Raw genomic sequence first — 24,431 nt, 5'->3', positions numbered from 1 at the left:
TTTGCATCGCAACAGAGGAATGTCATTCTGTAACCTTTACCACCACGGATCTTAGAATGTTTCTATTGCACAAGTCATGTATACAAGGGCAGCATTTTGCACTAGTCCAGGGCTGACACACTGATAATCACCTGCCAACAAACGACTTTTCTCTTCAAGAGAATTGTCCAATGCTGCCTGCTATTTTTACTGGCCCTCCTCTTTTCAAGAGAAAGAGGTATTTCCTCTTTTACTTAAAATAGGAGTTCTTTGACATGAGCTGTAGTCTAAAAAATTGTTAGAAACTCTAGATTTTTCTGAATTTGGAATCAGCGAGCAAAAGTGCACACAAATTTAGCAGATTGCCCGCTCCAACATTGGCAAAAAGAGGTTGACCAGACCAGAAAAGGATTTAATGTTCATCTTCACAGATACCTTGCATTGTCAATTTGGTTGCAATTACATTTTATTGAAAATGAATCAATGGTTTGCCGTGAGCTGTACCGTTAGTTGCATTGGTGCATTTCAGCCTCTTTAAAATATTGTGCAGGTAGCCCTCAAAATGATATATTTAAGTTCCCACAACAGGCCCTCCTTTGGCAATTCTTTTTCTTCTGCTCCAAATGTGATAGTCATTTTGAATCCGGCTCGGACTGGACTATACGACAATAGATCTATGCCCAAACCCAAAAAGCAAAATGCTTGTGTGGGCCAGTTCTTTTGGTCAGAGTGGGCCAGTTTAATGTGTTACTTCACCATGCACCTAGTATTGACCATTTTTAGTCAATAAATATTGTTTAAAATGCACAATTTGCATCACATTTTATCCCAAAACCCCCCCTTTGATACTACTCAAATGGTCTGTCACAAGAGGGATTAATTGCCATTTGCAACTGTGGGCCATTTTTCAATTGGTGCCCGAGACAATTTTATGCCACAGTCTGACCCTGTTTCGAATTAACTAAATATACTCTAGGATCCATGTGTTGTATTGAATCGCCTTGAATAATCGTCTTGAATAATCTCCTGCTAACCACCAACTAATCTAATCCCATGCACTACTTCCTCTTAACCAAATCACTTTAAGTGAATTGGCTCCTTCCTGCCTCAGTTGTGTCTCCGCCCAATATAACCACTCCCACAGCCATGATACCTACCATTCCCCCATCCTAGGCCCTGCTTGCCTCCCTCATCCCCACCCCTCTCCTCTTTGTGCTCTCTCATAACCCATGCCACCCAACCCATTACTGAGTATGCCCCATGTGCCCTAATCCCACACCCCCATCCCACTTCCTCCCCTTACCTCTTCTACTCAGTAGCGTGGTCCTCTTCATGCTGCTGGGCAGTGTCCACTGGCCATAGAAAGTGGACTATTGTCCACTTTCTGTGACTGTGTACGCCATAGAGAGGTATCACTGGGGCCTCATTCCAGTTACCCGTATTTGATATGGATGTATTCTGTAAATTCATCTTCACTGAATGTGTAAATCCATACTGTAGTTTGGGTCAATTTCGTCCGAAAAGGTTGAATAAAAAAAGCCGAATGCGCATTTGGTGTGCATTCAGCATGGTAAAAAATGACTGAAGCCCATAATACCGAACAAGGAGAGCGGGGCTTGGGGGCCATCCCCAGTTCCCCAGCTTCAGTATTATGGGCTGCAGGGGTTGCAGGGGAGTCTCCCGCATACATTAAATGCACAGCAGGGGACAAACAACCAAAATGCCAAAAGTTTGAGATACAAAATGCGAACAAGTGGGCTTCACAATTTTGTTACTCGAGCTTCTGGGATTTGGTTTTAAATGTAGATCCGTCTGGGTCAAGTTCTTTAATTTCTGAAATATTTTCAAACTCTTCTAAAAGCGATAATTCAGGTGCTTGGGATGTAATGGGTGATATTGGAAAATTAGTCGGTGGAAGATGGAAGTTGAGCTTTGGTGTAAATCGGAAAATATATTTATTAGCAGGGTGTGTGATGCCTTGCAAATTAAAATATATCTGAATAAAAACACCTTTTCAACAGAGTAGTGTGAGACAGGCATGGTATCGAGATGACACAGAAACCAGAATGTGAATTCACCAATATGACATTTATTAGTTATCAGAACGCCCTATAGCTATGGTGGGAATTTCCCTACCTAAAGAAACTAAGGAACGTCTGTCCATATGTCCAAATGAAAAGCCTGTCTGTGTCAAAACCAATGCTTGCTTTCACATCTAATACAAAAATGTAGTGTAGATTTCAGTCAGTCAAAAAATGTTTATCTCAGATAAAAAAAATCCATAAAACACACATAAAACATACACAACAATGATCACACTTGATTGTTGGTATAAAAAAAACCTGTCCCATAAATTTACTTTCATCACCGAAACCCACATACTGCATATCATATACACTGTGATAAAACAATCCACATAAAATCTAATTCACTGATTCTTTGCTACACACTCAATAAATACACAGTCTACAGCATATAACTCCCGTTCCCATTACAATCCAAAATGAAACTCACAGCATTATTCACCTTGTAGCCTCAATATCCCCTATCTAAAATGCATTGCTCTTTTCAAGAAGGAGAGTAAGGCCCAGAATGGCAGCTCTATGTTGACAAATGTTAACCTCCCTCAACACTGGTAATAACGTGGCTCTTCGGATCCCTTCGTACCTTGTGCAAAACAATAGTAAATGAGTCAAATCTTCCTTTTTGTACCCACAGACTGGGAACTCAGCCTAATCCGGGTAGCCCTTCCAGTGCACTGTATTATCCCGCAAGAGAAGACAATCAAACCTTGCCCTTGTGATTAGCCAGTGGTCTTTTTTGCTAGTACCCCAATTAGGTACGGTTGAATCTCATTCGGGCGGCTAATCACACCATGCACTGTATCACAGTTCCTCTCATACTTGGCAGATAATCTTTTCACAGCAAATGCTTCTCCTAGAGCACTTTTGTTCCTGCCCGCCTCTATTTTAGTCAGTGGGGCCAAAGGTGGTGAAAAGGTGCTTAGATGTGCTTCTTCAAAGGCTGTGTCAATTTAGTTAAGGCACACGATTTTCCTCCAACCCACCCTGGCCATTACTGACCTTATTAGTATGGCAGATTCATTTGCCCATATCCGAACTCAGAAAATTATTGGGGCCAAAGCTCACTGATCCTCCAAAAATTCCAAGCCCAGTTCCCTGTGAATGGATAGACACGGGAACAACTCAGAAGCCCCAATAATCTCCTGAGGAACTGGTTCTCCTTGGTTTGTATTTCATCAGCCCTCTGCAGGCCCCATAATTGTGCACCGTACAGCGTCACAGCCTTTGATTGAGCCACATAGATCTTAGCCACAGCATCCAGAGGTTGACCCTCACAACGTGACATGAAGCGAAAAATTCCCCCTAATTGCTGTGTTAATTTTTCCGATTGCTTGATTAAATGCATCTTCCCGGTTAGTGTTTCTGAGAAACCAATCCCCAAATAGTCAAACACCTTCACCCTGGGGATTACTTCTCCAACACAGAGCATTGGTCGCATGTTTGCTGGCCGTTTTCTTCCCACACATGCCATTACAGCTGATTTCTTCGTATTGATCTTGAGCCCCAGATTACTCATGAACGCTGCATATGCATCAATGAGAATCTGGAGCGCCCTTGGAGTCCTGGCTAGCAATACAGTGTAGTGTAGATTTAATCTATCTCAAATACTGTTCAACATGAAGTTTGGAGCAGTCTCTTGCACCCTTCCCTTCCTCAAATTCGGGATACAGTTTCAACAATTATAGGCTTAAACTGTTCTTTCAGGACTTCAGTGTATCTTCCCCCAAACCACACTTAGTTTCAATATACAAAGTTCCGAAGAAGCTTAGGCTTCCCTTCATCAAGCTTCAAGTACTGGTTCCCCAAAACAATATTCCAAAAGAGCTCAGGGTTCCCTTCCTCAAGCTTCTACCACAGATTCCCAAAACCAATGTTCCAAAAGAGCTCAGGGATCCCTTCACCAAGCTTCAAGGACTGGTTCACCAAATGTTCAACACATACTCTTACATTTTCTTCAGCAAGTTCCATACACTCTGGTCTGGGCGGAGTTGCAGCCCGTATGGTCCATCGATTACAGATTGTGCAACCAGGGGCCCTTGGCGTTCTGTTTTGCCTTGAGACCTTGTCCAAGCATCCTCATTGGCATTACTTGACCCTTTGAACTTTTGTTTGTTAACTTTATATTCAGTCTTTCTCTTCCTTCACCAGGGTTTGCAACCTTTGTTTTGTTTTGCTCCCACTTCACTTCTTCGCCTTCTGCTGTTCGGCCAACAGCTTTTAACCACTTTCTCTTCACTCGTAGTGCTTTAAATACTTTGGGCCTCATCACGAGTTGGGCGGTAACGCCGGCGCTAAAAGCGCTGGCGTTATTAGCCCTACCACCAAACCCATCGGCGCTATTAGCGCCGGATCACGGGTTTGGCGGAACGGGTATTGCCCATTCCCCATTGAGCCCATTCGGGAATTCCCCATTCCCCATTGGGCACAATGAGGAAATTTCATGCTTTTACCGCCGGCGGATTTCTCGCCAGTGGTAAATGCGTTGAAAATCGACAAATTCTCTGCGGATTTCGCCCCAGCTGAAAGCTGGGGGGAAATCAGCCGAAGCATTGATTTGGCGGACCCTTAAATGCAGCAGTAACAGCGCTACCGCCGCATTTAAGGGCTACCGCCAAACTCGTGATGAGGCCCTTTGTATTAATTCTCCAATATCCAGAGACTTTCAAAACAGTGCCTGCTGCCTGCACCTGACCACTCTGATATCCTGCTTCAAGATAATCTCTTGCCAACATGTCTGTCTTTCTCAGTTACTCGAAAGGCTTTAAAAAACCATGCAAATCTTCTATACGCAATCACTCTGATAGGCAATTTCTTGATACTGCCTCGTTAAAATAGCATTCGATTGTTCATACAGTTCAGAAGCACTCACAAGTTTATTGGCGACACGTGCCTGCTCTGCCACAATGTATCTTTCCTTCCACTCGCTCGCGCAACGGGCTTCTTTACACACAGAAACTCACCAGTCGTGTTACTCTATGCTGTGGCTCCTCCGCTCTTGCAACTTAGCACAAACTGAGGTCAGGGTCTCACCACCTGCCCCTCAGGCACTCCTGGGCCGGCCACTCCGCTCAGGGGAACAAGCACTTGGAGAACCAACCGGGAAGGGTCCATTCTGCATACAGCTTCCGTTCTCCGACTTTACCGGCTTCCTGGAGACATGGCCCCTAGTCCATGCTTCCGGAGAGCCCCCTGCTCTGTAACTTTCCAGCGTTCTCGCGTACCGCTCTCCTCCAGTTCCCAACGATCTGTCTGGGCTTCAAAAGTTGGTTGGATCCAAAGGCAATAGTCCTTCCCTGGCCACCTAAACAGAAGATCCATGGGGAGTAGATGTGAGAGTACCTTCAGGTTTCTCACAGTAGTTCTACTTTACAAAAAATGCTTAACAAGGTACTTAACAGTATAAGCACAGCAAATGGAGCCATAATTTCAGCGTCAAGTGATAAAAAATGTGACAGTGAAGTTTCTTGTTATTTACCCTCGTTTTATTTTCTAGACGGTGGGTGTGTACTATGGAACTTTGGTCTGTGGCAGTCTCTGGCTACAATAATAAAAATACAGAAATAGGAATTATTTACAAAGCTGTAGTGTATGGCGTAGTATTTGTTTGTGTGCATCCACACCAAATACAGTGAAAAGATGAAGAGGATTTGATGAAAGGCCGTTACAAATTTCAAATATATGTACAGTTCCTGCCCTGTCAAAAGGAACAATCTCGCTAATGCACAAAGCAACCGTGACTGGCATATCTGCATGGCCTGTGATATGTCAGAGGGTACGGAGAAAGCACTGGCTGCAGACGAGAAATAAAATGGCCCATGAGGAAAAACCTCTGCTTTGTCACAAGCAAATGGGAGACCATTCACACTATTGCACAAAGTAACAGTGACTGGCATTTGGGCACTGCCTGTGATGTGTCGGAGGGTGCGTTGAATACACTGTCTGTCCCTGTCTCCTTATGTGGACAAGAAACAAAATGGGCCCAGCTGGAAAGACACAGTTCTATCAAGAGAAAATGGAGTGGGCAATTAATTCCACTGTGCCAGGACACTACACTGATATGGGCGGTATGTACTTGGTTGCTTTTGGCCTTTGCACCTACAGTGTGTGCACAGATATATTGATACTTTTGTGGGATTTTTTGCTTACAAAGTCAATTTCTTGAAGTTAGATGATAGATTAGTGAATATTTCTGTGGTGTGACCAACCTCGTCATAGGTGTGTGCCAATAATCTCAAAAGTGGAACTGGACGGTTGAGATATGACGGTCAAAAATGTGATTGGTCCGCTTTGCTGAAAATCGCAATGCAAAGTTTTTGCAGCATCCTTTTGGGCAAGAAAGCACTGCTGACACTTAGTCAAATTCAATTCAGAGCTGCAGTACTTCATAAGTGAAGTAGATGGTCTAGCTTGTTTGTAGGCCATGGGGAGCTTCCAAATGTTTATATGAAGGATTACGTTGCAGTGCAAGTCTCTCATTTGAAAAATGGATTACCTCTGGAGACAAAAGCTCTCCCAAATGGAATGAAGATCAATAAAAGCTCAGTGGTGGGAAAAGAATGGGAGGAAGAGTTGGAACACCACAATTGATTTGTAAAACACATTGAGGAAAACATACCCTGAATATTCACAGTACTCTAGAGGCATCCAAGGGGCCTCCAGTGAAAGGGAAAAAAATTACAGCATGGCTGCATGAATATCATTCATCTGTCATATTTCATTAGAATTAACACACGCAGAGAGTTCTAGTTTAAGGTGGTTTATTTGTTTTATAAAATCGGTGTGAGTTTCTATGTGGTTTAAGGTATCGACCCAAAAGATCTAGTGTGTCGTAGATACGGTTTTGCCGAATTCAGCATAGGTATAAATTAGCGAATCCAAAAATACTGAGGTTGGTGAGCGAGGTGGCCCCTGCACTCATACTTTGGTGTTTTCGAATTGGGGGGCCGTGAGGCTGTTCCCCGCATATAAGAAACAATGCACGGGACAACAACAATAAAGCTTGAATTGCAAAATGTGGCAGAGTGGGCCTCAGTATTTTGAAATTTGAGCTTTTGGTCTACGTTCTTTTAACATACATCTGTGGTTCAAAGCATTGGCCACAATGTGAAATATGTTCTACACTGTTCTTGTCTACTGCCTGGAATGTGTCCACCCCACTTTTTCGGGTTGTCTTCTCTCTGGGTTAGCACCAAGGCCACTGTTCTGACTCGCTCTCATTTTCCTTGGTCATGACATCAGCCTTCTCCTTCTCTTTCTTCTGCTTGGCTGTGCCCTCAAAAGCCTCTTACTCCACCTTTTCTTTGGCCCAAACTTTGGCCTTTTATTTCTTCTCTTTCTCTTTGACCTGGGGTTCCAAGTTTTCTCTCTGTTCACTCGCTGACAAGAGCTTTGGTTTGTTTTGCTCTCTGTCCTTTCCTTTTTCACAACATCTTCCTTTAATTTTACTTTATTTTCCCAGGCCCAAGCCCTTTTCTCTTTCTTCTCTAGCAAAGGCGCCCCCACCCACCTTGTCCTCTATCTTTGTATGGCCACAGCCTCAGTCGTCTTTGTGGATAAGGTGCCACGCTCACCTTCTTCTCGTCTCCTATTAACAGACCACAACCTCGCTCTGTTCACGGGCCACATCCTCTTTCTTTCTTCTGCGAGGGCTAAGGTGTCCAACCCAACATCTTCTCCTCTTTGGGTACGCTTCCCCACTTTTTTTCTTTTCCTACTCATTGGAGTTCCTGTCTTTCATCTTCTTTCATTCTCCATGTTTTCTCGTTTACCCCATCATCCTTCACTCCCTAGGTCTTACAGACTACCTCCTGCTCCTCACTCTTCTTATGGTCCCCTCATCCACGCCACAGTTCCCCCTGAGAAGCTGTAAAGGTCAGGTGTTCTGTCTGAGAATGATCAGTGGCATAGATGCTTTGTAGTCCTGAGTCTGAGTTGGAACTATTTAAATAGGACAGACACCATTTTGGATTTATTTTCTGTGTGGAGCTGCAAGCTGCTGTGGTGGTGCTGCCGTCTTGACTTTCCTTATCAGGGTGCATGAATTTCCCTTCTTGGGGTCTGTATTGGCTGCCCTCTGTATTAAGTAGTTAAGTGTGTGTACTGTGAAGTCTTTTTGTTGGACTTGCAATTTCAGAAAACATGTTTCCTGTATTATGTGCTCTAAATATTTCTCCTTTTGATTTCAAAGGCGATAATGGTCACAGGAAACTCTTTCTACTGGGGCCACAGATGTAGGGAGAACATGAGTGTTAGGCAAGATTGTGTGCAGTATCCTTTGAAAGGCTGCATCAACCTTCACCTCCTGGCAATAGGAACCCAACCTTTGGTATATGTCTGTACTACACAGGTTGGTAGTGTGGCTGAGCAGCCAGGATTATCTCAAGAGGGGTCAATGTGAGCAGTAGGGTTGTAACACAGAGTTTCACAGTGACATTTATTCAAATAAACACTTACACTCAAGGTTCTTTGATTAAACAATTATTAATTTAACAGTCAGTTCTATAAGCCTTCTTCAGAAGGGAGCGAAAATATGTAACAATTATAATACACTTCAAAACACACTCTGTTTCTCCAAATCAGATTATACCCATTGGGGATGGCACACAGGCACTTCCTACACTCTCAGATTACTTAAATAGCTAGGACACTGTGGACGTTGATTAATCACTGGTACATTTAGAGCAATACTGATTTTAGTGTAAAGGGGAATAAAACAAAGGTTAACAAATAATTCATAAATTGGTAAGTACTTTTAAAACCCTCCAGTACAAAGTAAATTAACCCTTTCCTGAGGGATAGGCAAAAGCACACAGTCAGAGGTAGAAGAGTCTCTCACGGAACCAGGACAGTCCATGTTAGTTGAACACAGTCTAGGGGAGTTGAGGATCTTCTTTGCAGGTGAGTACATTTCTTGCACAATGTTTTTAGAAATGTTTGTAGAAATAAGATTACCTTGAAGGGCCACAAGCTGGGAGGCTTGTGAGGGGCAAAGCTGCAAGCAACTCTGCTATGGCAACCAAGATAGGTCTCAACTGAGAACGAGTAAGGCTACACAACAAGAGGTAAGTCCTCTTAGGCTTCCAGTAACTTTGGTTAGATTAAATTCTTCCAGCTGGCTTTTGTTCTTGTATGGCTCTGCAGATCCTGTTGTTCCTGGGCCTCAGTTGTGGGGACAAGATGGAGGACGTCTGGGGACTCCTGCAACACAATGGGAACGTCGGCGGCAGCAAAGGTCAAACTTCAATTCAGCGGCACTTTGCGGTTTCAGCTCCTCATATCTACAGCAAATAGCAACACTGCGATTCTCAGATAACACTTCAAACTTTGCTCGCATCTGGGGTCTAGCCCTCTGTTGCGGTGGCTCAGGCTTGGTCAGTCCTGCTTCAGGGAAGTCCGCAGGATCTTCCTGGCGCTGGTGTCCGACTTGATGCACTCAATCTGGTGTTCCTCTCACAGCAATGGAAGTACAGCGAGCTTTGAGAGGTTGTCCCGACGAGTTCACTTTGGGGTTGATTGGTCCCACCAACCCAAGGGGAGAAGTCGTCCTTGCAGGGCTTCTCTAGTCGAAACGAATTCGGAGCTTCAGCACAGCAGCAGGGCTTCACCAGGCAAACCAACGGTCCAGGAATAGCAGCAGGCGTCTCTTCCAAGTTCTTCTTCGGATTCCTTCCTCCAGTGGTCGACTCTGCCTTCCAAGCCAAAAAGCCTTACCTTTTATGAAGGTTTCTCCCATTCATTCCAGCTTAGCTGTCAATCACACAGCAGGGTGGTTGTCCTGCAAGGACAGCCAGCCAGCCAGCCAACCACTTTTGGGTGCATTCCTGTAACCAAGGGGATTAAGCACAGGGAGTTTCGGGCAAATCCTTCACTTCCTGCCCCTGCCAGACATAGTGGAACCTGAGGCGGGCTTCACTCGTGAATCCTTCCAAAGACAAAACAAACAAAGAGACCAAACCTGGTTTGGCGCAGAGTAAATCTCAAGAAGGTCCTTTCCAACAAGAAATGGCGAAAAAAGAAGACCAGGGCAATTTTGACAAACAGTGTACCAATGGGTGCTTTACTGCAACTGCGAATGCAGCCCGCGGTAAAAACACACAATGGTAGTAAAAAGTAAAGCACTGCCACCAGCCATTAACTGTAGAAAGGGTAACATAACATTTTTTACATGAGAACCTAGACAAAGGGGATGTTAAGTAACCACCCCCCAGCACCCTATTGTAAGATGGTGACTGCTGGGTGTAGAAGGTTACAAACTGTAAGTAAAGTAAATTTCACTTCACTGCTCTTGGAAACATTAGTTTCGCCAAGAGAAGGTATTTAAACCTTTGGGAAATCTAAGAGACTTCCCTGCGCTGCACTGAAGGTGCTGTTTGTCACAATGTAAAGATGATGCCTATGGAGTTTGTCAGACTCCAAACTCAAAGGAAACACAGAAGCACACACAATTAAAAGTACAAAGTTCCAAAGTTCAGCAAAAGTGCTGGGGGTCTCTAAGGTGGAAGGAATTTAGCACTAAACTGAAAATTCTCCCTAACAATGAGTTTGCCTTTCCTTAAGTTTCTCTGTAGCATAGAGAAGAAGGGTGAGCTCTCTCTTTCAGCGTTGTTGCACAGGGAAGTGTTGCACTTCTCCTTGTCGCCTTGAGTGTTAAATGAGATCGCAATATGGGTATCCCATAACTGTTTACTTTGGAGTAAGAAAGGCACTTCTGCAGGTTAACTATGGATCCCCCATAGTCTTCCTTACCTTGGGTCTGTACTTCAATTTGCAGGATCTGCTCTGGGGTTTCCCTCTGTGGGAGACTGGATTTCTGAGAGATGCAGTCCTCACTTGTTTGGTCCTTCAAAAGGGTTTGTGAAACATGGATTTTGAATAAACTTGGAATGTTTTCTTAGGCGTCTTTCTGGCTTCAATCCCTTACTGATATCAATCCCAAGACCTTGTACCGATGACCAGGAAGTCACTTTGTCACACATTCCACTGCTAACTAGAACAGAGGGGATGCATAGTACAAAGACATCAAGGCAAGAAGGCATTGGAATAAAGGGGGGCACATATGTTGTGTCCTATACTGAAGGAAGACCTCAAAATGCCATTGTTGTATTCTTTGTTTGTTTTCCCATATCAAAGGGGCTGGCACTGTGGGGGTAAGTGCTGAAAGAGACATAGAACTACAAAGGATGTCCTGATATTGCTTTACACCCTTTCCCCTTGGTTTCTAAGGGCAGGCACAAAAACTGGGAAATGTGGCCTTTCCATTAGACCAGGAATGGCCATGGAAACTGTCCCAAAAACAGTGAAAACCAAGTCTTACTCAGCTAAACAAATCATGAACATGAAAATCTAATCCAGAAGAAAATAGGATGCACTGTGCATTACACATCCTTTACTGGGTTAGAAAATCTAGGTGCGACGCCTGGATGAAAAAGCTCTATGAAATGAAGCAATAATATTGCTAATGCACAAACACAGCACTCTGACTTGCCACAGTGTTAATGGAGCACAATGTTATATTAATCTATCTGGTATTAATTTGTATTTCCAGCTTGCAAAGAATGTTGGCAATTCTGGGTTTAATGACATCATAGAAGCCAATCTACAGAGTCCGTCCATGAAGCCCACTGTAGACAGTGACATGTAAGTATATTACTTGTTCTATCGAGAAACTTCTATATGAAATTATTTGAAACACTAATCAAACAATTCATAAGAAAGAAAAGCAACTCATGATGATCACTAACATACAGTAGGAAAAGTTGCCTGTGATAATCGCTGAGTGAATAAAACAAATAAAAATCAATGCATTTCCCCACTGGGGTATCTTATAATGTATCATTCTTTGGACTAAATACTCTTGGGTGCTTTTATGATCAACAACACGAGAGCCCTTCAGGGACTACACTGCATAGCGGTATTCATCATCAGGACTCATTTGGTGATTCTTGTAATCAGCAAACACGTGTTGGAGATTCAGGGTAGTCTGAAAATGCTTTGCAAGCCAATTTGAATGCCCTAATATCAATTCAGAAATTGGGCAAGATTAGAAAGTTAGGTCTACTGTGAGTGCACAAAAATCCATGGGATCTTCTGCCAAGCTGGAGAGCCAATCACGAGGTTTGTGACTTTGATAGAGATTTAAAAAAACCTTAACGCGCCAATCAAAATCCTCAATTCTCAAAGATGGATTTTTGTGGGAGGCATGGTCGTCCCACAAGTATACTGAGGAGACATAATTTGTAGCATTCAAGGGGTACCAGCTGCTATCCCTCGTCTCTACCTTGAGTGAGGATCTAGGAGTAAGTGACTGGCACGTGGTTGGCATGCTGATTGGCAAAGACTTTAATTAATAAAATAATGGGCAGGTTGGAGGAAATCCTAACTAGCCCTACCACAAAGAGGGGTTTCCCTCCCTCAGCAAAACTAACTAATGAAACTGTCTGTCAGAATGTCCAAAGGAAAGTTTGCAGTCCTGTGTCCAAATCCTAAGCTATCCCTCACAAGCTAAAACTCAATATAAAATGAAAAAGGGAAATGTCTCTTTGACTGCCGACTTGGTAGTTTAAAGCAAAAGGTGTAGAAAAGTGAACCAAAGTTTCACAAGACTTAAGGCATGCATTCCCTTTCCCCAGAGTCTTTCCAGGGTTTATCAAAAAAACTGTCTGCGTTTTCAGTGGTGAGGATGAATCTTTATCTTGACTCCCAGGCTCCACAACAAGGAAGAATGGCCTGTACACCTTTTCCAAGCCGTCTTGAGGGTTCCTGCCCCTTGGTGGACAAACCCAACTCCCAGATACTCTGCTGATGAAGAATAGCCTGGTTCTCGCTCCCACGCTCTGCTTAGGGTCCCTGATCCTTTTCTCAGTACCCCCTGCTTGGTCCATTCTCCTGCCAAGTAGGGTACTCAATGTACTTGTTCAGTTTTCTCTCTCTGCTTTCACTTTCACCCACATACTTTTACTCTCCTGCCAAATTCTGTGAGTGCCACTTGTATGTGAAAAGTTTGTATTCCTCTTACTGTTTGGGGTGCATTTCCCCAATGTGGGTCCCAGCCCCCCTTCACTTGGTTACTCTCCCAGTTCTCTATGTCCGATCCTTCTTCAAGCCACATCCTTGGTTTAGTCCCCTGCTGCCAAGGTCTGTGAATATCCTCTGTATATGCAAAAATCATATTTCTCTTAATTACTGTTTGAGGTGTATTTCCCCGGCATGCGTTACAGCCCCCCCCCCCTCACTTGGTTTTTCACATATGGGTCCCAGACCCCTTTTCTGTTACTTCTCAAACATGGGTCCCAGACCTTTCTCAGGTGTGTCTTGTAGCTCAGCACTTGTTTGCAGGCTTCCTTAGACTTCAATGGGTCCTTGCCCCTTCTGTACTCTTGTGTACATAACTCTCTTGGTTTCTTCATGTGAGCCTCCCTGACCCCTCTACTCTGTACGTGTTCCCAACCACAGCGTCAGGGGTCTGCCTGTGCCTTTGCGGTCCTGCTCTGCATACCTTTGCACTTGGTCCGCAAGTGTTCTGGTCCTTTGCAAAACTGGTAAGCTTCTGCTGCTTCACCTGGACTCTCGCTGTCTTCTCTTGGTGGCTCCCAAGCTGATCTCCTCCAGTGAGGGAGTCTCCTGTTTATCTTGGTCCCTTGCACGCTGTTGGCACCCAAGGCCCCCCGTTCCCCCTCTGAGAGGCTCACTGGTTTTCTTGGTTACCATAGTGAGGGAGACTGCTAGGGATCAAGGGTTCCCCATCCCTCTGGATAGTACAGCAATCGCAGCTTCCTCTCTTGCAACACCAGATTCCTGTTCCTTGCTCCTCCAGGGAGTGCTTTTCAACACTTCCTGGTTTCCCTCTCTATTTCTGCTCTAGATGGACCAATCAGAAACCGGTAACCACTAGACTGTTCATTGTGATTCTCAAGTGTGATCCACATGCTTCCAGACATCTCCCTTGTACTGATCTTTGGACTCCATTGTGAGTCATTGGGAATCTTCCTTGTCACAGTACTGGGGAAAGGGATCTTCACTAAGGTGACTCCAATTCTTGCTCGTTCCAGTACTTTCTATGGTTTTGGCTGTGTGTTCACAACTCATGAACCTAGTAGGGAAGGGGGTGTTATTAGGTTTGTAGGAAGGGGGTCTAAGGTCAGGTGATGGGCAAGGATACCTCATTCTCCCGAGGTGGTCACTACTCACAATTGGGTCCTACCTCCCCATGAGATCCTCCTACTGAGTACCACTCCCAGAGGGACTATCGGGTAGCTGCCTCAGCTCCCTGGCCTCATGGAAAGGGGTTTCCCCCATCTAAAGCAATGGCAATACCTCAGAATTTGTCACACTTGGTACTCGTGGTTCTGCCCTTGGTTCATTGATTAGAGGGAGAGCATCAAACCAAACATAAAGAGCACCATGTTTGCTTTAGGAATTTCTCAATCCCTGTCCCACCTCTGGCCCAAGGTACCTTAATAATTGCTGTAAATGGGTCAGGGTAGGGACCACTGGTGGCGGCTCTTCTTTCCATCGTCAAAACATCAGCAGAATGTTGCCAATGGGGTGTGCACAGAAAGAGGGTTAGTTGGATGAGGAAATATGAGGGTCAGGTACCTGAACTGCAACACCCGACTTTGACTGATATATGGTGACGAGCCCGGAACACGTTCGGTGCCTGTTGTGTAGGTAGTTTAGCGTAATAGTATCTTTGTATGTACTGTTAGGAATTATAGTGACAGTAAGTCATTTTTTCTGGAAGATATTACATATTTAAAGAAGTATGAATGCATGATTTTCAGGGAGCATCAGTTGTATGTGGGTAGTTTGGTAAATGTGAATGGTTTTATATTCATAAAAATGTTTCTGTGTATTTTTGTAATATGAAGTAATTGAGTTTGGTTAGCAGCATCTGTATTATGTATGAATGGAGTCAGATATAGAATTCTATCTTAAAATCTCTTCATAAATGTTATATTTTTATAGAAGAAGTGTTTTTGAATACAGTTATGATTAAATTATGTGGTGAGCATCATAATTACAGAGTTGGAGGCCGATTCATAAATGTGCTAAGGACCCGACATGGTGGAGCACGAATAGAGCATCACTAAATATCCATGCCACAAAACGTCATCTGTATCTAAAGAACGAAGTACTGTTGAAAAATATGATTTCAATTGCTTTTTGAAAAGCTGAGAACTAGATTGAGGTCTTAGAGATAAAGGGGAGGGTGCCGTCAATAGTGCATGCATGTGAAATAAAGGTCCACCCGCTGGCAAATTTCAGGTTGAATTTCAGGACCCTAGTAAGATGAGCAGAGGACGATCTAAAGGATTGAGATTGTATGTGGTGTTTAAGTAACAATTTAATGTCCCAAGGGGGCATGCATAACCAACATTCATGGCTAAGCGAATTCTGGCTTGCACAGGTAGCCTGCGGAGCCTCTTTAAAATGGGAGAGCTGTGGGCAAATGACGGGGCCTTTCCTACGACACAAGCCACATGGTTCTTGAAGAGGACAGTTTTGAGATTTAGGGCAGCCACTTAATAGCACATTGCCATCCAGTTTGGAGCCAATAGTATCTCCAGCAATATGGTCCAAGGGATGTTCCAGAAGGAATGGAAGAATCTTTTTAAACAGATGAAGTTAGTAAGACGAGGAACTAAATGATGGATCGAATGTGGGTGACCATACCCCTCTTTGGGGGTAGAAAACTGTCCCCAGCATTTGTATCTGTGCTATAACAGGAAGAGGTAGGCTGTTCAATAAAAATTAAGCATCAAGATTGTTTTACTTGGATTTCTTGAAGGGCCTAAGATAGAGAAAATGGTCTTGATCATGTTGTGCATAAACCAAATACTGTGCCTCCAGTCTTTTATGGTCCAAGAGTGTGGCAAGGTAGGCATTATCATTGAACGTGTCACATGGCAACATCAGATACAAGTGAGTGTTGTCAGCATAATTGTGAAATCCCAAATCCTGCCATCGAGGCCGTTGTGTAAAGATATCACATAAATGTTCAAATGTAGGGCAAACAGGGGGTTCCTTCTCAGCCCCTTGTGTAGAAAGATGTTTGGTGGTTGTGACATCATTTAGAGGAACACAGGCGCATCTGTTAGATAGAAACTACGAAAACCAGTGCAGTGCAGACTCTGATGCCCTCACCACTGATCCCCGTCTATCTGTGATGCGTCTGTGGCCCAGGGCATCAAAGGCAGCGGAAGAATTCAACTTCAGTGGTTTCTTGATTGTCTTTATTCCATAAGATGTTTTCTCACACACCCGGTGTGGCAGGTTCCATACCTCTATTGGGATGGAAACCTAACTCTCACTCAAAAGGGTGTGTGCTCCCGCAAAGTCCTGCGGTTGCACCGTAACAACCTTTTTGAGAACAGTTTTGAAAAAATGGCCATAAGCAGTGGTCCAATAACTGGAATGTTGAATTGATTCAAGGGAAACATTATTTTGAGAGGATTGATCCAGAACATCTGCAACCAGCCCTGGTGACAATGCAAAATTGACACCCGTGCAAATAAAAAGGGCAAAAGGTCATCAGTATGTAAGGTGTAAATGCACTTTGGTTGGTGATAGATGAACACTAATTGCAGTATGAGAGAATGACGTAATCGCAACTCGTTGGCATTCAGAACAATAGGAAACCCAACAACGCTGAAGCTTTTTGCTTGAAAGTAAATGCCTCCACCAGGAGCGAATAGATTGGGCCAGCTCCCGGACCCCTTTACCTGTAAAATGAAGATGGACTAATTTTCCTGTTACTTGACAGGTTGTTCATAAAGCTGCTGTTAGTGGTAAATAATGTCAATATACACCAATGGATGTATCAGCCTCGTAAACAGGGTAACCTTTATCTTCATACAAATTAAGTGAATGAATACATTTACTACACTTTAATGGTAAGGGAACAAAGCAGATCCAGGTGTTGTAATGTTTGACGTGCCTTCCAATGCCACATGTGGCAACAGGAAGAGCTACCACCACATTGTGAATAGACTTACCGGCAGTCCCAATAACTCAATGTTGCAGCTTACAATACAGCATACATATTAAATATTAAGTAACACATCAATAACCAGTGTGTTTCCCACAATGGCGAAATGACAGAACATTCCCTCGCTTTTGTGCACTCTACCGCTCATATCTCTGTTAAACATGCCCCCCACGGCAATCACAGCCCATTTGTAAGGGCTAGGTCAGCAAATATTTAATTCTTATTAGGCGATTCTGAGCTCTTTTTTAAGTAGGCCTAGGTAGCTGCAGCCTACCAGGCCCATAACACGGATAACACACAGACACACTAGGAAGGGAATCCAACACAAACTTTTCCACGCCAGACCTTCCTCGGCCAGGGATGGGGGAGACTCTGCCCTTGAAAGAATGATCCCAGCATATGGTCCCACTGATGCAGGATACAGTGACACAAAGTGCAAGCAAACTTCGCGCAAATACCAAAAACAAAATGATTAACCTAAACAGGGCAGGCAACTATAAGGTTTTTTTTTCCGTAGAGGTTCCTCCTCCCATAGGACGCAATCAACTATAAGAGCTCAGGGCAGGGTTTAGGATACGACCCTCCTAAGGTGTCACATCACGCTCAGGGTGTTATGACCAACTTGTGTGTCTCTCTTCGACACTGGTGAACATCATTGGGCCTCATTCCGAGGTTGGAGGTAGCCATAGTGCTATTAGTCCCCCTTACTTCATACCAGGTCCGGGTTCCCTGAATGGGGTATTACCGGGCCATTCTAACCTCAGAGGACCCGGTATTTGCCCATTCAGAGAATCCATCCCCATTCGAGCCCCCATAGGGCTCAATGGGAATGGGGACCATGCTAACAACGGGCCCGTTAAGAACGGGCCGTTGTTAGCATGCTTGTCATTTAGCGGCTCCCACTAAGGGCGCCTGGTAAAACCAGCCGCCCTTAGCGGGACCCACTGAAGGACCTCGTAATGCGGTGGTAAGGGGTTAACGGCACCAGCACCCTTACTGGCGCCGTTAACCCCTCACCACCCATCTCGGAATGAGGCCCAATGTCTCTTAATCCAATGAGTAAGGGTTTAAACTGACACACTCTATTAAAACATTGAGAAATACAAACAGTTTGGCCTTCTATATAAAGCTTACACAGGAAGCGAAATGCGAATAAAAGTCAATCCCCACAGTATTCTAGAATGGGAAAGTAACCCGTTCCGACTCTAGAAGAGCCTGGACTCAGCTACTGAGCAACATCAGCAACAAGATTCACATAGGACTCAGAAGGGCCGAATTGGTATGCAGCTTATGAAACAAGCCCCAAAAGCAACGAGCGAGTTTGTATGATGCCTCTTAGTCTGTAGGATTCCTCGAAGGGAAACATGTTTCGAAAATGATGACGGAACAGAGAGCCATGTGAGAGAGCTCCGTTCAGTCTTAACATAAACTTCTCAATGTCAGCAGCACTACCCTGTTTTTTTTAATCGATCCCTCTCATATCTTCAGGTCAGGAAAGGTTCTATGCAGGCCCTGCACTTAGCGCAATAACATGGACGCACATACAGGTCTGGGTGTGCCAGAGCAATGTCCTTCGCAGGCTTTCTCACTACCATTTATTTTGTCTCTCACGTGGTGCTCTGTGGCCATGTCCCCTCACATCCCTCTTCAACTTAGATAACGAACACAAACATTTGGAAAATGTTAACATAGTGCCTCCTGCTATGAGTCCTGAGGCTATTCCTGTAACTGTCTGTATTTCTTAGAGTCTTACGGTTTGTGACTGTGCTCTTTCCTGGTTTGGGTCCTCTGGGATATGCCATTCAGGATGAATCCGCGCAGTCGCATGGATGGTTCTGGTCGTTGGCGCAGTGAGTATCATCCCCCGTCTTTCCTGCTCAGGGTGTCAGGCTTGGTGGTGTCCTCTGGGGTTTCCTCGTGTCGCGGGTTCTCTGGTGGAGTTCCTGTCTGCTCCCCTTGACCGTCGGCTCTGGGCGTTCTCTGTGGTGTCCTGAGGTCTGTCCTCCTGGGTGTTCCTCCTTCGTGAGCTTCCTGCCATGTGGTGCTTGGAGCCTGCCTGAAATGATACACATTCTGCATGGCTGTCTCCGAGCCTCGGGATGCGATCACTAACCTGTGGTCCCGGTGAGTGATTGTCCATGGGATGGATTCAAATGGAAGTATCATCTTTCTCCGGGTGGCGACGGTTCTTGACCAGCAATGTGTTGCCTACTTGTAGTTCGCTTGGTGTTGCTCTTCTCGTTCAATCCTCTCACTCATTGTGCTCCTGTCCCCTCCAGGTACTCCTGTCCCCTCCAGGTTCACACGAAGTGGGGGGGCCCCATGATTAGGGTAGGGGAAGTCCTGCCTGGATGAGTACCCCGAACATGAGTGCTGCGGGGCTTACTTGTGTGGCGGAGTGAGGTGTTTGTCGGTACGACCAGAGGAACTGGTGCAGTTCTGGTAGCCATGGTCGCCCTTGGTCTTTGGTGATCCGTACGCATTTGTTAATGGAGGCCATGAATCGTTTGGCGTCTCCATTGGCTTGAGGCCAGTATGGCGTGATGTGGTGGTGCTGGACTCCTCTGTTGTCGAGGAATCGCTGAAAATCCTTGCTTGGAAATGGTGGGCCATTGTCGCTCTTTAGCGATGACTGGATGTCATGAACGGAAAACATTTTCTCCAGTGCTGTATTTACAGAGGCTGCATCCCTGGACTTGACCAGTACCACGTGTATTTGTCTACCGCCACCAGGACATATGCCTCGTTGGCAATCGTGCAGAAGTCCTTGCTCACCAGGTCCCATCTGCGCTCGCTTCTGGGTGGGCATGCCATGGGCTCTGGCGGATCTGGCCAGCGGGTGGCTTTGCATGATGCACACGTCTCCACTAGAGACATGACCTTTTGTTGTATCTGTGGCTTCCACACTTCTGATTTTAGGGATGCCACAATCCCCTGGTGCCCTTTGTGTGCAAGTTGGAGTGCCCGCTCTTGCTGACTGACAGGCCCTACCATGCAGTGTCCCTTGAAGATTTGCCCCTCTGGTGAGGTTGTCAGCTCATGCCTGATCCCAAGTAGCGCTTGCATCAACTCCTGTGCTTGTGGTGTCTGGTGGGCGACTGCCGTGAAGAACGTTCTCCATTCGCCAGAAAGTATGGCTTCTTTAGCGATTTGGAGGCAGGTTTCTTTGTTTGTCTCAGATGTAATTTCATCTAGCCTCATTGCTTTGGGCCTGGTGGACTCGATAATGTGATATACATGCTCATCTGTTTCCTTGGCTGCCTCGCATTCTGTTGCCGTGGTGGGCCTTGTGTGTCACGAAAGGAAATCTGTTTCTGCGCAGTATTGTACCTCCCGGTCAAACTGTTGCAATTGGTGCATCCACCTCTCTATCCTGGCTGGGGAGGTGCAGTGCTTAACCTTTTAATATTGGGACCAGGGGTTTATGGTCAGTCAGTGTTTTCACCGAATGTCCTACAATGTATACGTGAAAATGTCGACATCCCCATATGATGGCAAGTGCTTCTTTTTCAACGAGCGCATAGTTTCTTTCTGTCGGGGTGAGTGCGCCGCTGGCAAATACAAAGGGGACCACTGTCCCATCTCGGTTGGTATGCGTCACTACTGCTCCTAGGCCAACCGGACTGGCGTCAACCAGTAGTTCGGTCTTTCGTGATGTGTCAAACAATGCCATGGTGGCATCACTGGACAGGGAGTAGTTTATTTTTTGGAACACCGCTTCCTGTGTCTCCTCCAACTCCCACAGTGATTTGGTCCTGGTGAGGTCTCGTAGTGGGGTGGCAATGGCGGCTAGGTCGGGGATGAATCATGTGCAGTAAGTTGCCATCCCTAGGAAGCTGCGGACCTCCGTCAGGTTGTTTTTGATGTCTGTGACTTTGCTGGGGTCTGGGGACACTGCCTTTTTGTTGAAAACATATCTAAAGAAGCTTGGAGTGGACTGTCCAAACTCACAATTCTTTGTGTAGGGTGAGCCTGGATTCTTTGAGTCTCTGGAGTGTTGCTGCAAGCCGCTTGTTGTGTTCCTCTTCTGTTTTGCCGTATACCAGTATGTCATCACTGACATTTGTGACTCCAAACAGGTCCAGTGGCACTTTTCTTATTTCATGCTGAAGCACTTCAGCTGCTGAGTATATGCTGAAATTTAGCCAACGGTATCTTCTCAACCCCAGGTGTGACGAGAAGGTGGTGATGTACCTTGACTCCTTTACGAGCCTTATCTGGTGATACCCCAACCTGAGGTCCAGCTTGCTGAACATGGTGGCGCCTGTTAGGTCTACTATAAGTTCATCCACTGTCGGGGTGATGTGCCTTTCTCGCCCGATAGCAACGTTGGGGAAGCGCATGTCGATAGAAATGCGTACAGCTTGAGGTTGTTTAGGTTTCGCTGTTACGACCATGGCCGATACCCATGGGGTGGGGCCTGTGGTCTTTACAATTATCTTGTTGAGTTCCGCGTCTAATGCTGCTCGCATGTGGAATGGGACCTCGTCAGTGGCGTACTGCCTGTGGTTCCACTATGGGATCTATGTGAAGTTTTACCGGTTTCTCTCGTAGGTATACAATGCCTTCCAACAGTGTCTTGTGTCTAGACAGCAGGCGGTCAAACTCCTTTGAGTGTATTGCAAATGTGAACAGGATCAGTTGGATTTTTTCTGCAGTGGGGCAGTTAAGCAATGTCTCGATTCCGGCATCCACTATGTATATGTGTGTGGCTTTCATCATAGGTGAGGCATCTTTTGAAGTACCCCAAAACCGGTCGGGGCTTCTTGCACCTGTATGCAAATGACTGGATGGGTTTGCGCCGTAGAGTTGGTCTGGGGTGGAGCTTGTTGAATCTTTCATTGGCATGACATTTACAGTGGCGCCAATGTCAATCATCATCTTCACCGGGATGTCTCCCACTGTTATAACGCACGTGCAGTGTGATTTGGTGTTGTGTGACTGATGTCTGCTGGCTGGCTTGATGGCTGATATCATGTGCACTTTCTCTTTTCTCAACCTCCGGTATTGGGTTTCACGGTCCAGGGAGTGCTACCTGCTTGATTGGTCCTCGTCCTCACTGCTGCTGTTGGCATTGTGTCAGTCGACTTCACGGGCTTGGCCACTTGGCCTGTTGTGGACTCTGATAGGCCGTCGCTATGGTTGTTGCTCTGGTTGTCGTGGGCTGAATGATTGAGCGTTCCTGGGTCTTGAATCACTTTTCCATTCTCGTGGACACTCCTGAGGTGGTAGTTCTCCTGGGTTCCTAGAGCTGAGGCATACAGATGTGTAGTGATTTATTTTACTGCGTTTGTAGCATGTAGTGCCATACGCTGGGCATGGTTCATCTTTGTGTTGTCGGCCGCCACACCATAGGCAGTCTTTGGGCTTGGTTGGTGGTGGGGGCCCATGTTGGGATTTGTTTTGTCGCACTGCATTGATGGTTGTCATACTGTTGTTGGGGATTTCGGTGTCAAGTGGGAGGAGGCTGATCATCTGCTCCATTTCCGCCATGTGCTCGTCCGTTCTCTCGTGCTGTCGTCCCATGGTGAGGATGGTTTCCAGTGGGAGGTTGGTCTCTGACAGTATGATCTCCGGAGTTATTCAGAGGAGAGGTCACGTATAACTTGTCTAATAGCAAACCCTTAATCCGGAAAATCACAGCCAATGGCCATCTCGCATAGCCGGCCATGGAAGTCATCTATGCTTTCTTGGGGCTACTGCCACGCTTGGCTCATTTTAAAATGTTCAAAGTCTGGTCTAAGCTGGGGCTTGAACTTCCTGGATAGGACGGTCTTTGCCGTGTCGTAGTCATCCTCCGTGCCTCTGTTTGGGAGGGCATTGAAGAGCCTCAGCGCCATGCTGCCAAGATTGAGCATGAGCAGTGTTCTTTTCTCCTCGTCAACAGTCATTTTCCTTGACTTTAGGCTTAGTTCAAATTGTTGCACCCATAGCTCCGAACGGAGCGCAGCCCTGGGGCCAAAAGGTTTGAAGGGCTTCATAAACGTGCCCTATGTCGTTTCCAGACATATGCTGGTGTCTGGATTTTGGGTCGGTGTTCTGGCTGATGATGAGGCAGGGTCAGTTGCCATTCTGAAAGCTTAGGCATGTCTTGTCCGTGTTGTGGATAGCTAGGCTCCTGGAGTGGCACTAGCTGTGATGTGTCGGTGGTCAGAGCTGTGGCTGCAGGGTTTTCCTTGCCTGTATGCACTTTCCTGGTGTTTTAAAGTAAGCAGAAGCAACGCCCTGGCCCACTGCGCGGTGTGGGAGCTGAGGTGGGTGCTTTTGGGTTCTGTTGGTAACCCTGTGTGTCATACGTAATGGTGGTTCCCTTGAGGAATGCGAGTGTGCCGTTATTTTCACAACCTCTGGTGATCGCCCGAGGGAACTGCAGCTCGTAGTGTGGCCTGTGTGTTCACAGAGGTTCCCTCGTGTAGGAGCGTGGTTGCCGGCTGTAGCGCAGGCTGTAAGCTTATTGTGGGGCATGTCTCCTCTCTGTGGGTGCCGCCGACGGTGACTCAGCGGGCTGCGGCAGCGCTGGTGTTATGCTGGTACTCATGGTAGGTGGATCTCCCGATCTCTTTGATGAAACCCTGATCTCCTTGATGAAACTCCTTGAGGGCGCAACTCGCGAGTGAGTCTGCAGGCCCTGTTGTGCTTGGGGTTTGTTTGCTGTGTCCCGCAGCACTGCTTGTTGGGGTTGTGGCGTGGGCCGTAGTGGTGCCGGTTCCGCCTCGTCGCCAGTGTGATATGGTGCGGGGGCCAGCAGTGCCATGCAGGCCCCGCACTGAGAGCAATAACATGGATGCTCACACAGGTCTGTGTATGCCGGAGCTGTGCCCTTTGCAGGCTTTCTCGCTCCTATTTATTTCCTCTCTCACGTGATGCTCTGTGGCCACATCCTCTATGGTCATATGACCATCACCTACCAAACGGCAATTCAGTCAAACCGAATAGGACAGATGCTGCTTCCTTCGTTTGCCTTCGGATACAATCTCTAAGAGGGAAAACGAACACTGCATAGAGGCCGGAAATCCTGTCACCCATGGTCAGGGATGCGCACAGGTTCAAACGCCATGCACCTTCTCTTCACGTAGCTCAACACTCGCCTGGGGTGCGCAATGTGCCACCGTCCTCCTTTTTCGTACTTCACAAATACATTATTAAGTAAGGACTAGATATTATTTTCATAGAAAGAAATCTAGTCTTAAGATCTTTGGCGGAATCTGTTATAAATAAAACGTGGGGTTAAACGAATCCGAAAATGAGGTTTTGGGGAAGAGATTAGAAATGGGGGATGTATGTGATGTAGTATTGTGTAAAATCTTATGGCAAATAGTAGCGATTTTAGCATCTATGGACTCATGAGTGTGCTGTACCTATTCAGATATAGGCAGAACAGT

At 45.8% G+C, this 24,431-nt stretch overlaps 1 protein-coding gene across 1 annotated transcript in view; it reads left to right on the top strand.

Moving 5' to 3' along the window:
- LOC138581134 (arf-GAP with SH3 domain, ANK repeat and PH domain-containing protein 1-like) overlaps nt 1-24,431 on the top strand; it is a 1,625,721-nt gene that overhangs the window by 919,937 nt on the left and 681,353 nt on the right. The window contains exon 17 of the mRNA XM_069652230.1: nt 11,608-11,699. Within this exon, the coding sequence (XP_069508331.1) occupies nt 11,608-11,699 (92 nt within the window). The remainder of the gene's footprint in view (nt 1-11,607; nt 11,700-24,431) is intronic.

This window comes from Ambystoma mexicanum, chromosome 3p (assembly GCF_040938575.1).
Source record: "Ambystoma mexicanum isolate Mex_15411 chromosome 3p, UKY_AmexF1_1, whole genome shotgun sequence".
Lineage (NCBI taxonomy): Eukaryota > Metazoa > Chordata > Amphibia > Caudata > Ambystomatidae > Ambystoma > Ambystoma mexicanum.
Note: the sequence above shows the minus strand (reverse complement) of the source record. Positions and strands in the feature narration are given on the sequence as shown.